The 14,542-nt window shown below is 41.6% G+C and overlaps 2 protein-coding genes across 2 annotated transcripts in view; one reads left to right on the forward strand and one right to left on the reverse strand.

The window, feature by feature from the left end:
- Positions 1-6,280, forward strand: part of alas2 (aminolevulinate, delta-, synthase 2) — a 7,521-nt gene extending 1,241 nt beyond the window's left edge. Inside the window, exons 2-10 of the mRNA XM_032522123.1 lie at positions 195-546; positions 633-728; positions 876-1,098; positions 1,560-1,744; positions 1,859-2,038; positions 2,902-3,066; positions 4,171-4,439; positions 5,286-5,448; positions 5,898-6,280. Of these exons, the coding sequence (XP_032378014.1) occupies positions 216-546; positions 633-728; positions 876-1,098; positions 1,560-1,744; positions 1,859-2,038; positions 2,902-3,066; positions 4,171-4,439; positions 5,286-5,448; positions 5,898-6,061 (1,776 nt within the window). The 5' untranslated portion in view covers positions 195-215 and the 3' untranslated portion in view covers positions 6,062-6,280. The remainder of the gene's footprint in view (positions 1-194; positions 547-632; positions 729-875; positions 1,099-1,559; positions 1,745-1,858; positions 2,039-2,901; positions 3,067-4,170; positions 4,440-5,285; positions 5,449-5,897) is intronic.
- On the reverse strand, positions 6,193-14,411 carry ttc34 (tetratricopeptide repeat domain 34). The gene is made up of 8 exons (XM_032522122.1): positions 14,045-14,411; positions 11,527-13,289; positions 10,474-10,696; positions 9,347-9,539; positions 8,793-8,959; positions 8,160-8,433; positions 7,779-7,993; positions 6,193-7,367 (listed from the first exon to the last, which is right to left on the reverse strand). The coding sequence occupies exons 2-8, from the start codon at positions 13,269-13,271 to the stop codon at positions 6,822-6,824; spliced, it is 3,363 nt and encodes a 1,120-aa protein (XP_032378013.1). The 5' UTR covers positions 13,272-13,289; positions 14,045-14,411; the 3' UTR covers positions 6,193-6,821.
- Between the last annotated feature and the right edge of the window lie 131 nt (positions 14,412-14,542).

A 14,542-nucleotide genomic window follows, 5' to 3' on the forward strand; every position in this document is an offset into this window, starting at 1 on the left:
TATATACACACATATATATATACAGTATATGTACTGTATATATATGTATATATATATTTCATACGAAATACATAACACTATTTTACACATCCTGACTGCAATGAAATCCATACCCTTTACAAATATACTGTAACGCATATGCCTTGGAGTTTTTGTAGAATTAAATGAATTTCCCATCTTTCATCCTATCTCAGAGTAAGAACAGCTGCACAGGAATGGCGGCCTTCCTGCATCACTGCCCCTTCCTAAAGTCTGTGCCTAAGCCATTTTTGAGGAGAACTGGAGCCACCTTGCTGTCTCTGGCCGATCAATGCCCCATCATCACTCGGCAGATCAGTGTGGGCGGCACAGCCTCTCTGGAGGCCAAGGTGGGCGTCTCACCCATCAAACCCAAGAGTCACCAACTTCCCACAGTTGACCAAAGGAGGCTGTTTGCTCAGAGAGCCACTCAGGTGGCTGTGTCTGTATCGAAGGGCTGCCCCTTTGTCACCTCTGAGATTGGGATTGTCCGAGCCAGCCCTGAAGTACAAGAGGACGTCCAAGATGGTAGGAAGAATGAAACAACTGTAATGAGGCTGAAGTGAACACAAGACAAAACAGTAACATCTCACACTAGCACTTCTTCTCTACAGGTTTGATGACTTCTCTGTTGAAGGGTTTAAAGGATGCGATCCTCCCAACGCCAGCACAAACAAACACTGTCACCCACCTCCTCAAAGACAACATGGGTGTGTTTTACAGCTAAAATAAACTGAAAGTCTCAAATATTATAATATAATGCAGTCTAGTGTAACATGTTTCTGTATTTGCCTTATTAGATTAGCTGTTCATTGAATGCTGTCATTGAATTAAAGTCAAACTATCCCCCCCTGCAGTTGGCCCTAGCTACGACTATGACCGCTTCTTTACTGAGAAGATCTCTGAGAAAAAGAAAGACCACACATACAGAGTCTTCAAGACCGTGAACAGGAGCGCTGCGGTCTTCCCATTCGCTGAGGATTACTCCATCTCTGGGCGGGAGGGCTCCCAGGTGTCCGTCTGGTGCAGCAACGACTATCTGGGAATGAGTCGACACCCACGGGTGCTCAGTGCGATCAGGTAGAAGAAAATGGGGGGGAAAAGCAAATGTCATAGGTTTGCTCAATTGTTCATGTGTCTGGCTGCGTTTTCCTTTCAAATCTGTGTTAATAGTGTATTTTTTCCAGTGTGGAGATGAAGTCCTTTTAATGGGTAGACCTAACAATTCCTTTTTCAAGATGAATTGTGTTTGATCACAATTTTTTTTTTAACCTCTATTTTCTTATTTTGAGACTTGAATGTTTTTTGCTGTCAGATCACTAATCAACTCAATGAGGCAAAGGTCAACTTCATCAGGTTTTATGGTAGTCAAGTCCAAGTCCAGTCACAAGTCTTACTATAAGTCTGACTTTATTATACGGCTCCGTCCAAAAGCAAACATTTTTTGATGTTGTAGACTGAATATGAAAGACAAATTAAAAGAGATGGTACCCCCTTTCATGGCATGTAATGATTTCTCCTTCTGTCTTGGATGATCACAGAGATGCTGTGGAAAAGCACGGCGCAGGAGCAGGAGGGACCAGAAACATCTCAGGCACCAGTAACTTCCATGTGTCACTGGAAAAAGAGCTGGCACAGCTGCACCAGAAGGACGCAGCTCTGGCCTTCTCCTCCTGCTTCGTGGCAAATGACTCCACCCTCTTCACTTTGGCTAAGATGCTGCCAGGTAAATACTGACCACTGATCTATGTTTCACATTTCACACGTTGCGTTAGGGTCGATACTGTTTAGAAGGAAGTCATCTCCACTGGTTTCATGGTGTGTTCGCTGTGGCGTACAGGGTGCGAGATCTACTCTGATGCAGGGAACCACGCATCGATGATTCAGGGCATCAGGAACAGCGGAGCCAAGCGCTTCATCTTCCGCCACAATGACAGTCGACACCTGGAGGAACTGCTGCAATGCTCTGACCCCAAGACACCCAAAATAGTAGCATTTGAGACTGTGCACTCAATGGATGGTTAGTACTATGTGTCATTTGCAATGATATAGCAGATTATTTAGATTTATTTCATTTATTCAACTAATCAGATACATAGTGGAGGGCACAGCTTCTCAAAGTTAACCTTTGAACGCAGAAAGAGTTTAGATATCAATCAATTATATGTAAATCTTGATATTTATTCACTTTTTTTAGTAAGTAATACTGTATGTGTACAGTAGTTTTAAGAGAAAAAAATATATACAAGGAAGTAGGTGGCTGTGTGGTTATGAACATTTCTAGCTCACATGTAAGCCATACAATATGTACAGTTTGAACAATACCTTTTAAAGAGGAAAATACAATGAGCCATTTAAAATCTCAAAAAACACTGGGTTTTAAGTACCATTAATGAGAAAAAAAACCACTCGCAAATTTGCTTATTCTATATGTATATTATAAATCAAGAAAAAGAGAGAGCCGTGTTTTGAGTATGTATATTTCTATAACCTTCAATTATTCAGTCTTCATTATTTGTCATTCATCACTGTCTCCCGTGAGAGAAAGTAGTTTCACCCTCAGCTCTAGTTCTCCGTGTGATATTGCACGGCTGACAGCTCTATGAAGCACAAACAAAAGTAGACTAAATGGATGACTGGAAGTGTTTCAGGAATTCAATTTTTTAACCACTAACACAAAAAGGTTGTGTCAATATAAACATTTTATGATTAGTAGATGTAGGAGAGAATATCTTATTTACAAATAGTGTAAATATCTCTCTAAATATAAGCAGCCTATTCATCTAAATCTTACACTGTGACATCATTTGCAGGATAATATTCCTGCTGGTTGCTTATATTTAACACTTCTGATGATAACATCTTATTCTCTGGGGCTTCCAGGTGCCATATGTCCTCTGGAAGAGCTATGCGATGTCGCTCATCGTTATGGAGCTCTGACGTTTGTTGATGAAGTTCATGCTGTGGGCCTGTACGGAGCCCATGGAGCTGGAGTGGGAGAGAGGGACAACATCATGCACAAGATTGACATTGTTTCTGGGACTTTAGGTGAGTATCTTTTGAAAAGTTAAATTTCTTGTTTGTTGAACATTTCACAAGCATGATCAAATACACTATTACACTAAAAGGGCAAGGCAAACAGATTCAAACTGTCTTAGATTAATTGCCTCTTTTCTTGGCCAAACTCCCATTTACAGCCGTTTGCACTAACTGACACTGTCATATTGCCAACACGGCAATTGCTCTCAACAAACATGAGACTGCTCCAATGTTGGTTGAATGATGGGAGGATGAAGCAGAGTTTTTTATCAGCGGGGTGCCGGCTCTACTCCCTCTCTGGTTGCACTGATAAAACCATCATCAGGGAGTCGCTGCAGTGTGTAGCTTTATGACAACTGTAGGGTTTTAGGTAGAAATCCCTGTCAATCACAAAGTGCTTGACAGGTGTACACTAATAAGTGTAAACTAATCCTGCATTACAATGCATGACTTAAGGCCTAGTTGCAAGTGTTCACTGGGCACTAAATACAGAAAAAAGCTCAAACTGAAATAAATTAATCAACCCACAAAACTCACAGTACGGTTTGTTACATTATGATGGTGTCATAATTTGACGAAAAAGCAACAATCAATCTTTTATCAATTTATCATATCATTTGACTCTATAAAAGTATATTTGGGACTTTAAAATAAAACAACAGTATATGCTGATAGAATGGGTCACTTTATTAATGTGTATCCATCGGATTCTTCATTCAATCTATTAGCATTCAAAATTACAGTAGTATGATTGATAAATACGTGTATGTATTCAGAGTAAAATTACACAAAATGCAAATTGGCAACATTTTCAGCTATTGTAATTGTATAGGTTACATAACTGTATTAGTATTATTATTATAAAAAAATTTTTTTATAACTGCTATATATACTCTTGGGTAGTTTTATCTGTAATAAAACATATTTTAAAGGTAAAATATTAACATATTAATACAGTATATAAATATTAACTACAAAGTAACTTTAGCTGCCAAAAAAATACTGGGAGTAAATATGTTAAAATGTGATAGTGTTGAAAACATGTACCGCAAATTACTGCTTATTTTCTATCTCCTGACCTCATATGCCCTCGGTCATCTGTTGCTGTTCCAGGCAAAGCCTTTGGGTGTTTTGGAGGCTACATCGCCAGCAGCGCCGCCCTGGTGGACACAGTGCGCTCCTTTGCAGCCGGCTTCATCTTCACCACTGCCCTGCCCCCGATGGTCCTGGCTGGAGCCCTGGAGTCTGTCCGGGTCCTGAAGAGCCCTGAGGGGCAGGCGCTCCGCAGAGCCCACCAGAGGAACGTCAAACACATGAGACAGCTGCTCATGGATAAGGGCCTACCTGTGGTCAATTGTCCTAGCCACATCATCCCCATACAGGTATGAAGGTTTGGCAGTGCTGCTCCCTCCTCTACCATATCTCACTTCAACAACTCCTCATCTGACTATTCTAGTTGTTAGTAGTTCTAGTTAAAGTATCTTTCAGGTCAGAGAAATATTAGCAATGAAATTTTTCTCATAATTGTCACAGAGAATACTCTTATTGGAACTGGATGACAATACATTTAGCTGTTATATCATTAGGGAGCAAGTCTGGCACTTAAAGACAATAAAAATTGTCTGTATCAACCCTTAAGATTATTAGGATGTGTAAGAAACCTATTGCAGCATGCCATTTTGTAGATGCAAGATGCAGCTTTTTTAAGAGCATCAATGTATAGGTTTTTTTCACTTTTTAAATCTCACAGTAGGAATGGGTGAACAGTGAAATCAATGAGGGTTAGATTTAATTTGGCTGCTTCAGTTTCAGGGTCCTGATATGGCGCATGCTGGTTCTCTGTCACACATGTCCCAGTCATGACTTACTGGGACACTTGAATAGAAAGGAGCCATTGTTAATATGTTAATATTGTCTTATTGTATATCATATAACTATAATAAGTCAAAATGTCTGTGCTCTATGGTCATATCCAGATCTTCCTCCATTTAAGGCATAATTTAAATGCTAATTGAAATAACCGATTTGTAATTACTTTAAAAAAAAAAGCATCATATGATTTTTACGTAACACAGAAAAATTCTATGATAATTCCAGTGGCATACTTTTGACTCCATTGACCAAAGCAACCATAGTAATGGCTTTGATTCCTACATGTATGACATGATTGTGCTGAATAAAAGCCTTCACTAAACGGTTCACATCCCCTTTTATCACCCATTTTCTAGGTGGGCAACGCGGAGCTCAACACCAAAGTGTGTGACACCCTGCTGGAGAGACACAACATTTATGTCCAGGCCATCAACTACCCCACTGTACCTCGTGGTGAGGAGCTGCTGCGCCTGGCTCCATCTCCTCATCACAACCCCGCCATGATGGACTACTTTGTAGGTGAGTGTGGGGATCCTTACCGAAATTAGGTCAAAATTGTTCTAGTTCACATTTAAATAGGTGAAGCGAGGACTGGACGGCTTGGTTCCCGTGGAGCTCCAAGGCCTGAGTTAATAATTAGGTAATTTGAGAACTCAATTGGTGCACATTAATTTGTTTGTTCTCCCCCCAAGAATGGCCAGTACAAGTGATTTATGTTTTTCCTCAGTGAGTCCCTTTGCTTTAAAAGCATGTACGAGTCTCTTGGCATCCACCTGTCACCACATACTGCAATGCAGTAAAACGACCATATTCTGGAGAGATCATTACATTGTTGCCCCTTTGTAGCAAAACTAACACCATAACTTAGATGCTAAAATGAGATTACATTTTAAGACAGAGAAGTTAAAGAGAATTACATATTTGCTTTTAATTGTTAAGTCTTATGAGTGTCTGTGTTTCATCCACAGAGAAACTGGTGGAGGTGTGGCAGGAGGCAGGGCTTCAGGTCAGCAGCCCGGCCACAGCTTCCTGCACCTTCTGTGACCGCCCGCTGCATTTTGACCTTATGAGTGAGTGGGAGAGATCCTACTTCGGCAACATGGAACCACAATACATTACTGTGTTAGCATAATACCATGTGGCTTCTCAACACAAGTTATACATTCAATAAATGGCTGAATGTAATTCTAAATTCAACATGTTTTTAAATTATAAAGTCCTTCAAGTGCACTGACAAGAGTATGGATTTTAGCTTTAGCTAACGTGAGTGGTATGAACTAAATTCCAATATTTATTTCTGTCTTCCTATATTTATGCTTTTTAAATTATTTATGCTATCATGGATATGATTTAAAAAATGATGCCTTCTCCATTTCAAAAGCATAAAACCTGCACGTTGGGCACTTTCTTGAATCTATTATCTAGGTGTGATGGTTTGAATTAAAATATATTTAATTTCATGTTGCATGATTTCCCTCATACCATATATGATCATGACCATCCTGTTTTGTTTCTGTTACAATAATTCAATTACTGATGTTTCAGTCATAAAATGTATAAAGTGCTGAGGTTAAATCATTCATAAAATACAGGATAATAAAACATTCAATACATGTGTGGTGTTGAAAATATCTACCATTCATAATTATAAAGATGTAAAATACTATAACACACACTGTTGTTAATCCTACAATTTGAAATTGAAATTGTAAGACATAATATGAACCAAAGCACCGTGTCTTCAAACCATTAGAACCATCGGACATGCTATAAAATTGTGGACTATTTCTCATCAATGTTCCTCCACATTATGACATCTTAAGGTACAGGCACTGACACAGCTACATGATGTGAGCTCAGCTGGAACTCCTGTGCGATTCTGACTAGCAACACTAGTTGACATTGCAAGGGCTGGCTACTTCTCGTTTGACCTTTGCCCTCAGTCTGCGAAGCTCTGTGTTGTCACCGTCCACAACTAGACCACATTCAATCATTGTCCAAGCTTTACTGAGCTGCTGCTCCCCATAGTGCTGCAGCGCTCCCCGCAGGAAGCACTCAGCCAGACGTTGCCTCCCCAGACCAGCCTCCACACACTGGATGGCTTGGTTTCTATGGAGCTCCAAGGCCCGAGTAAAGTCCTCTAGAGCAGCTCCTTCTCTGGAACAGAGCACCAGGCTGCAGCCTCGCCGACACAGGTCTTCCGCACACATTTGGGCCTCATCTGGGCAGCTGGAGTCAGATCCATTGTGTTTCTGGATAACTCTATCCAGGTCAGCTATGGCCCGCTCATGTAGGCCCAGGTGAGCGAGGCATGCAGCCCGCTGGCGAAGATACTGGAGTCTGTAATTGCCCACTGCTTGTACTGCCACAGTCAGGAGTTTGAGAGCCTGGTCCCACTGGCCACCTGATGACACACTGCTGGCCTCCTGTGCTGCTGCCTGTTACAATATAGATGCCAAACAATAATATGTAAAAAAATTCTAAATACATACAATACTTTAGCCTAATTAAGGTAATTTGCTATTGCCTTGTCTTGCAAGTATAATTAAAAGTGTTTGTTGATGTTCTCCATCATCTAACAAATACATTGTGGATACTTTTGCATCAATTCTGACCTTACTATCCATCTCAAGCATATGAAATATATTGGGATTGAGGTTCAGAGAGAACCTCCTGAACTGATGGTGGCGTTACTGCATTTTTGTATTGTTTTTCTTGTTTGATATATTTCAGTCAGCACTGTTACACCCTGACAATGAAGTATATAATAATGCTATATTGCTCTCTATCTATAGCCAGCACAAACAACTCTGGCAATGCCACTCTTTCTAAACTGCACGTAGGCTTACCTGAGCCATGCATTTAAGCTGATTGAATGGGATAAGGGCCAGCAAGAAGCTCAGACTGGAAAAATCTTTCTCAGACAGTTTGCTGAGCCTCCAAGCTGCGCTGCAGTATTTCTGCTTCCAGGCCTCCAGCACACCCACCCGGGCCTGGGCCACTGCATCTCTTGGCTCCTGGCCAAACACCTGGCACAGATGAGCTCCTGCTGCCTCTACTTCACCTGGAGTAGATGGATAACAGCAGGAGTAAGGATTACTGTAAACCAGGAGCACCAGGTTCAATGGTTCTCTTTATCAAAGTGGAAACACCACACAGCCTAAACCATATTCTTCTAACCAGACAATTCCCAGTGACATCAAGGATCCCACGGAGAGTTCCCACCTCACCTTTGGCTAAGAGTATGTCCACATAGAGGAGATGCCATCTGGGGTCTCTGCAGTCTGTCCTCATCAGAGCTCCACCAATTGTAAAAGCCTCTCTGAGCTGCTCTTCATGGCAGGGGACAGCATTGGCGAGCAGGATGTCTGACAGATTGGTCCGACAGAGCTGATGCAGCCAATCACAGACGAGCTTCCGTGCCTTGTCCTTGAGTGATAGGATGTCTTTGGTGACTATGTCAGTGTTTATTTGGAGTGCTGCCAGTATATCACAAGTGCATTCCTGAGGGGAAGAGGCAGTTTGAATATTATATTTAAACATACAGTACATATCGTTGACACTTTACTTAATAAACATCACACGCTCTGAGATTATGAAGATCATATTTGCCCAAATTATTTCTATTGTTAGGTATGTTGGCTGTCTCTGCCAACATAAAATGATACATATTTTGCCTCTATCTTCCTGCCCACTCTGGTAAACATAAGCATAATACTGACAGTTTACAGATGTCTTCATGTATTGTGCCTCCTGAAACTCTCGTCTTTTCAAACAGTCAGCCACAATTGTGTAGACTGTTTTAAGTACTGTACAAGCTCTGAGCTACGGCTTGTTTTGACAGTGTTTCAACTCAAGAATACCTTTTGTCGGTTCAGCATAAGATATGTAAAGCCTCTACCACAGAGGGCCTGGATGTGTTTTGGGTGCTCCTTCAGTATGGCACTGAAATCAAAGATGGCTGTCTTTCGTTGGCACAGCAAGGCATAACACCTCGCTCTCTCCAGTAAAGACTCTGCTGCCACGCCACCTTGAAAAATACAATTATTTGATTAGTTTCACAATATTCACAGCATTATCATTTTCAATTTCAGTTGCATTGACAATGTCCATATTACCTAAAGAAGCACTCATCAAAACACACAGAGCATGTATGATATGTGTTAAAATTGTTTCTGCTCAGGTTGGCTGTCTCATAGATAAAAAATGCAGAGCTAATCTGCCTGCTTTCTGTTCAGGGTCTGGAAAGTTATGTACCTCTGTTGAAGCCAAACACAGAAACAAAGCCTCTGTTTTGTGCCAACACTTCTTTTTATCCCTCAAATCCTATCTAGATTAAAGTATTACCCACTATTTATTAACTCAACAATCAGAATCAGACCAGTAACAATGATCTCATCAATCAGATTCTAATCACCAGAGGCCATGATGGCAATAGAGAGATATGCCACAGCCTCCCTGACGCAGCTCTCCTCTCGCGTGCCCTCCAGGATGCGTTTAGCAGTAGAGTGGCAGTGTGCCTGCAGAAGAGCCCGGTCCTTCTGTTGTGCTACTGCCAACAGAGGGCGCAAGCAGCTCGTATCGCTGCACTGAATGAGCTTTTTAAGCAGCTGCAGAAAAAACAGATGTGAAATATTTATCTCTTTCACTGTAAAAGTAAGACATAAAATGTATTAAGCTATCTGACCTGACACATCACTGTGTTGTTACTTTATTACTACAGACTTATGACCATAAAAAAGGTATTTAGTTCAGTTAATCACTTGGGATCGGCTGAGACTACACTTATCGACTAATTTTAATGTACATTATGTAGTTATAATCAATAGTAGTGTTTAGATAAAAGGAATTCACAGTCATGGGCTATCTGTGACTAACATAAACATAGAACAGTACGTAGACTGGAGTCAGTGTTGACTAGAAAACATTCAAAATTCAAATACATTAATTAAATGTATTAGTAAAAAAAAGAATAAGACTAAATCAACGGATTTGTAGTTTTAATGCTGAACATGATGGTGATACTACAGGTGACACGACTGTTTTAAGGTTTCTCTTGTCTGCTTGGCAGCACTGTGGTTTATCGTGTTTCAGCTCTGCTGTAGTGTATTATTTGTGAAAGCTACATCAACTCATATACAAATTATGAAAGGGCATGTAATTGAGTCCTTGTGGATCCTCCTGATTTCTTGAATGTAGACATTTGGAAGCTATTTTCATGCAAATCTTCCCTGTAACACATAAATACTAGTAAGAAGAAGAAGAAGAAGAAGAAGAAGAAGAAGAAGAAGAAGAGAAGATCTTGTCACACAGTAATCTTAAATGGCTAATTTTCTGCTATACGTGCAGAAATTACAGTTTGAATTCTTAAACTCTGATTGAAACTTAGCTAAATCTTCAAATGGCATGAATCATAAAACTGTTGAAAACAAATAAATAATAATAACATTTTCCTATTAGGCGAGAACACACTCTGGATTCCGCTTGAAAAACATGGTGCCTCTGCACCTAACTTTTGGGACCCACTGCCCCAAACCCACATACCTGATTGGTGTCATAAAGAAAGCCTCTGTGCAGCTGTAGCAGGGCGAGGCGAGCCAGGATGGGTGCCCGAGGACTGCTGGGCCCAATGGAAAGTAGTAGGCGGTAGGCCTCCTCCACTCGGCCAAGCTGGTACAAGGCATCTGCTGCCAAAATCTGAGACCCATCATCACCGGGCTGGAGCTCCATCAGCAGCACAGCCAGAGACTGGACACCAGCTGGAGTCCTAATACAGGGGGCACCAAGGAAATGTTTTTCAATAAGAAAACATGAATGAGACCAGAGTCAACTAAAATGTGTAGTGTCATTGAGATAAACTTTAACCACAGAACTAAATACATTTTCCAAAAATGTGAATGGTTAACTTCTGAGTTTGGATAAGTGACACACCCTAAGCCTTTTTCACAGCTTGTCATAGCAGGAAAAGCACAGGTGTTACTAATGTAAGGTTTAGAAGCTAAGTTAATTTATATTTGGAAAGTTGTAAGGCTCAGAATTTAATATATTTTTTATTTAAGTTAATTTACTAGAAATGTATTTACAATGTTTTGTCAGTTAGTCATTTACATATTTGTTACACAATTATTAGTTACATATTTACATGTTTAATTATTTAACAGTCAGAATATTCTGTTGAATTCTGCCTCTTTGATTTCCTCATATTTACCTCAGTTTAAGGTCTTGTTTCTGATTGGTTAGTTTAGTCATGTGGAAGACGGGGAATGTGGGAGTGCTAATGTTATGTGTGTTCAGTAAAAGTACGCTACTGAGAAAGTTATCCGTCTCCATCTCGCTGTTTACTCCCATAAAGAGTGATCCACCACCACATATCATACCTTCACGTTACACTAATAACATCAACGATGGCTTTGTTCTAAATGTACGAGTAATCCACAGTGTGATAGTGAACCAGCATGCACAATACCAGATCACTGAAACTGAAGCAGCTAAATGGAATTCAGCCATGATTAATTTTATTATTTACACTTGTGCTTTTCCTACTGTGTCAAAAAAAGGCCAATTGAGTAAACTGTTTGAGAGACAAACATCAAATACCCTGATCTGTGTTTGTTTCTTTTAGAAGGGGCCTGGGGCTGATCCCTCTGCTGGGGCTGTTGGGAATATTCACTTGAACTGGACTTGGATTCATGCTCCCCTGTCCCCTCCAGCATGACTCGTCCCTGCTCTAGTAAAACAGTAAACAGCAGCCCCCTGTAGTTCCATGGCACCAAGCAGCGAACAGTCAGTGCTGTTTCTTGAGGGTGCAGCCTGCTAGCTGTCACATAGTCTAGACCTGTGAGGTAGTGTAAGCCGGCCATCATGCGCAGGAGCCCCCTGCCACAGAGTGCACGCACACAGCTGGATGGGTGGGGGGCATCGTGTTCAATCACAGCCTGGAAGTCTTCTAACGCCCCCTTCTGGTCATCTGAGAGAATTCGTGCATATCCACAAAGAACCTGCACCGTGTTTTGATAGCTCTGCTGGCCTTGGGCAGCAGCTAGCTGGCTACAGATGGAGAGGGCCTCTTTGTGTTCCCCTCTGAGGAGCAGACAGTCAGCCAGTCGTACCCGCAGCTCTCTGTCTCCCCCGTCAGGCTCTAAATGGCACAGAGTCCGTAATTGAGTGATCACAGGATCCAGGAGTTCAAGTCCTTCAGACGACCTCAGGTCTGGACGGATGAGGACCCGTTCTCTGTATCCAGACAGGCCTCTCTCTGCCTGCTGACGGAGATAATTGCGAGCAGCCACCCCTGTACCATGATCTGTGAATAGCTTTTGAAAATAAATTCGGGCAGTGGCAGGGTGGAACTCAAATGCTTCGCCCAGATCCCTGCATGCCTCGGCAGTCCGTCCACCTGCAGACAAGCAGGCAGCTGCTCGACTGGTTAAGAGTCTAGCTCTCCTCTCCGGAGGGTCTTGGTATGGTTTGCCTGTGTTAAACTCTGACGTTTTCTGACAGTAACCATGATGCAAGAGTGCAGAGTACACTTCTGCACTGTCCATAAACCTGCCTGTCAAAAATAAATATGCTGCTTGAAGTTCATGCACGTCTCTATTGCCAGGTGAGATAGCCAACAAAAACTCAATAATTGTAGAAGAAAGCTCTACATCTAGCTTATCATTATCCTTTGTCATCACTGCACACTTGTTGTCAAATGTCAGAGAGGGATATATGTGCAGTATTTGGTTTGTAAAGGCCATCACTATTTTGGTTAGGTGCTGAGCTTGTCTGCTTTTCACCAGTGTGACGGTTTCAGATTTGTTACTCTGGTAAGCTTTGAGGTAAAGCTTCAGGCCCTTGGTACTGTGCGTCTCTGAGAGCAAGCAGGCCAGGGCACGGGTTATCTCTAACGCCAAGCGAGTCGCATCTTGTGGATGAGAGTTTTGCATCCCTTCAAGCAGAGAAGTGCAGCGAGCAAAAATCTCCTCGTAGCCATGCACCCCACTCTGAAGGAGTGACTCCATCTTAAAAATGGTGGCTGACAGATTGTTAGGGCAGAGTGTGGACAGAAACACAGCTGCAAGACCTTTGTTAAAACCCTGAGCAGGGTGGTTGTCCCCATGACTGTCAAGCCATCCTTCTAGAGTAGAGATCACCCCAGTCATGCCTGACTTCAAGTTCCGCATGTGGGACACGGTGGAGGCGGCGTGAGTCCTGAAGGCAGATAAGTAGAGAGAGGTAGCCCTCCCCAACTCTCCAGCCTCACGGAGCTTGTCTCCATCCTTACATAGCTCGGAAACATTAACTCCAACTCCAGGTCGAACCAGAGCAGACATGATCAGGCAGCAGTCCTTCTCCATTCGTTTTTCTCTTTTTACCTATTCACAGTGATGACAACATTGATGGTTACAAAAACATGAAATGAGGATTTTAAGTTATTTTTTAACTTTCAATTGATTGTTACATAGCAGAATTATCAATACTCAGTGTACTGTATCAAAACATATCAGAATAGCATTTATTGGCAAGGAAGTATCACACAAGGAAACTTGGTGTCTATAAACAAAAATACCCTGAAACTGAAGTGGCTAAATGGAATTCATTATTTCTACTGCTAAGATTTGGCCCATCGTGCAACTGGCACTGATGCTACTCTCTTTAGCAACAGTATTACAGCCCATTATAAACAACACTTAATTATAATTCCAATTACAAGCGTGTTTGAAAGTATTGTCCCACCATGCAAAATTGGGAACATTGTGTCAAATAAGGACAGTGGCCTACGTTACCTTAAACTTTCGAGCTTTCCAAATTCCCAAATATTTTAATTTTTTTTTGCTTTAGGGCCTAAAGCAAAATATGTTGTGCACTTATATTATTTGGACAAATAATATATAAGTGATAAAAAACTTGATACAATTAAATGCTTAATTGGAATGTGATGGGCTTTTTTTTTTACATAGCCTACTGAACACGTATTAGCCCTCTTATGTACAAGGAGTTTCTTGCTTTCTCTGGCCTATATTCTGATCTTTTGGCCTTTTGTTCCAAACAGTAGGCCTATAGGCTACCCACCAAAACCTGAACAAACCCGAACTACAGTCGTGACCTTTTGAATTAGGAAACAACTCACCGATAGCCTACGGTCGATGTCGGTTCATTTTCGGTAACTGAAGGTCCCGAGGACAGAAAACCTAGACCCCATTTTTGTAATTCAATAGCTCTCAGCTCAGAGTTGCCAGGGCAACACAGTGTGTTCGCTGATACAACAAAAGCTGCACAGAATTTTTTTTTTTAAGTCTCAATTGGAAAGAGACACAGATAGCAGGTATTTAAAAAACGACCGAAACTAGATTCACATCACTGTAAAAATCCTCCTGGCTCCCTTCTCTCGGAGTGAGACTGTCCTGGCGCGAGCTGTTGCTCTTGTGAGCTCGGGTCCGGTTTCCAATGGAAACCAGTAACGCTCGTGCTCATTGGAAGCCCACAACCGCAGTCTGGCCATGGATGTGTAACGCTTATTGTTTCCCCGTTTCACGGCTTAAAAGTTGGCGATAAAAATCTGTTCCTTTACGTTAACTGAGACGGGCGTAGACGTACTTCTAGGAATGATAAAAACGAGAAACATTGT

The sequence above is a fragment of the Etheostoma spectabile genome, chromosome 7 (assembly GCF_008692095.1).
Source record: "Etheostoma spectabile isolate EspeVRDwgs_2016 chromosome 7, UIUC_Espe_1.0, whole genome shotgun sequence".
Lineage (NCBI taxonomy): Eukaryota > Metazoa > Chordata > Actinopteri > Perciformes > Percidae > Etheostoma > Etheostoma spectabile.

Coding starts and splice junctions, on each gene's coding strand:
- ttc34 (XM_032522122.1), bottom strand. CDS start 13,271: ATGGAGAAGGACTGCTGCCTGATCATGTCTGCTCTGGTTCGACCTGGA. Junction 8,960..9,346: donor TATTGCCATCATGGCCTCTG/GTGATTAGAATC, acceptor GTATTTTTCAAG/GTGGCGTGGCAGCAGAGTCT. Junction 8,434..8,792: donor TTATGCTGAACCGACAAAAG/GTATTCTTGAGT, acceptor TCTTCCCCTCAG/GAATGCACTTGTGATATACT.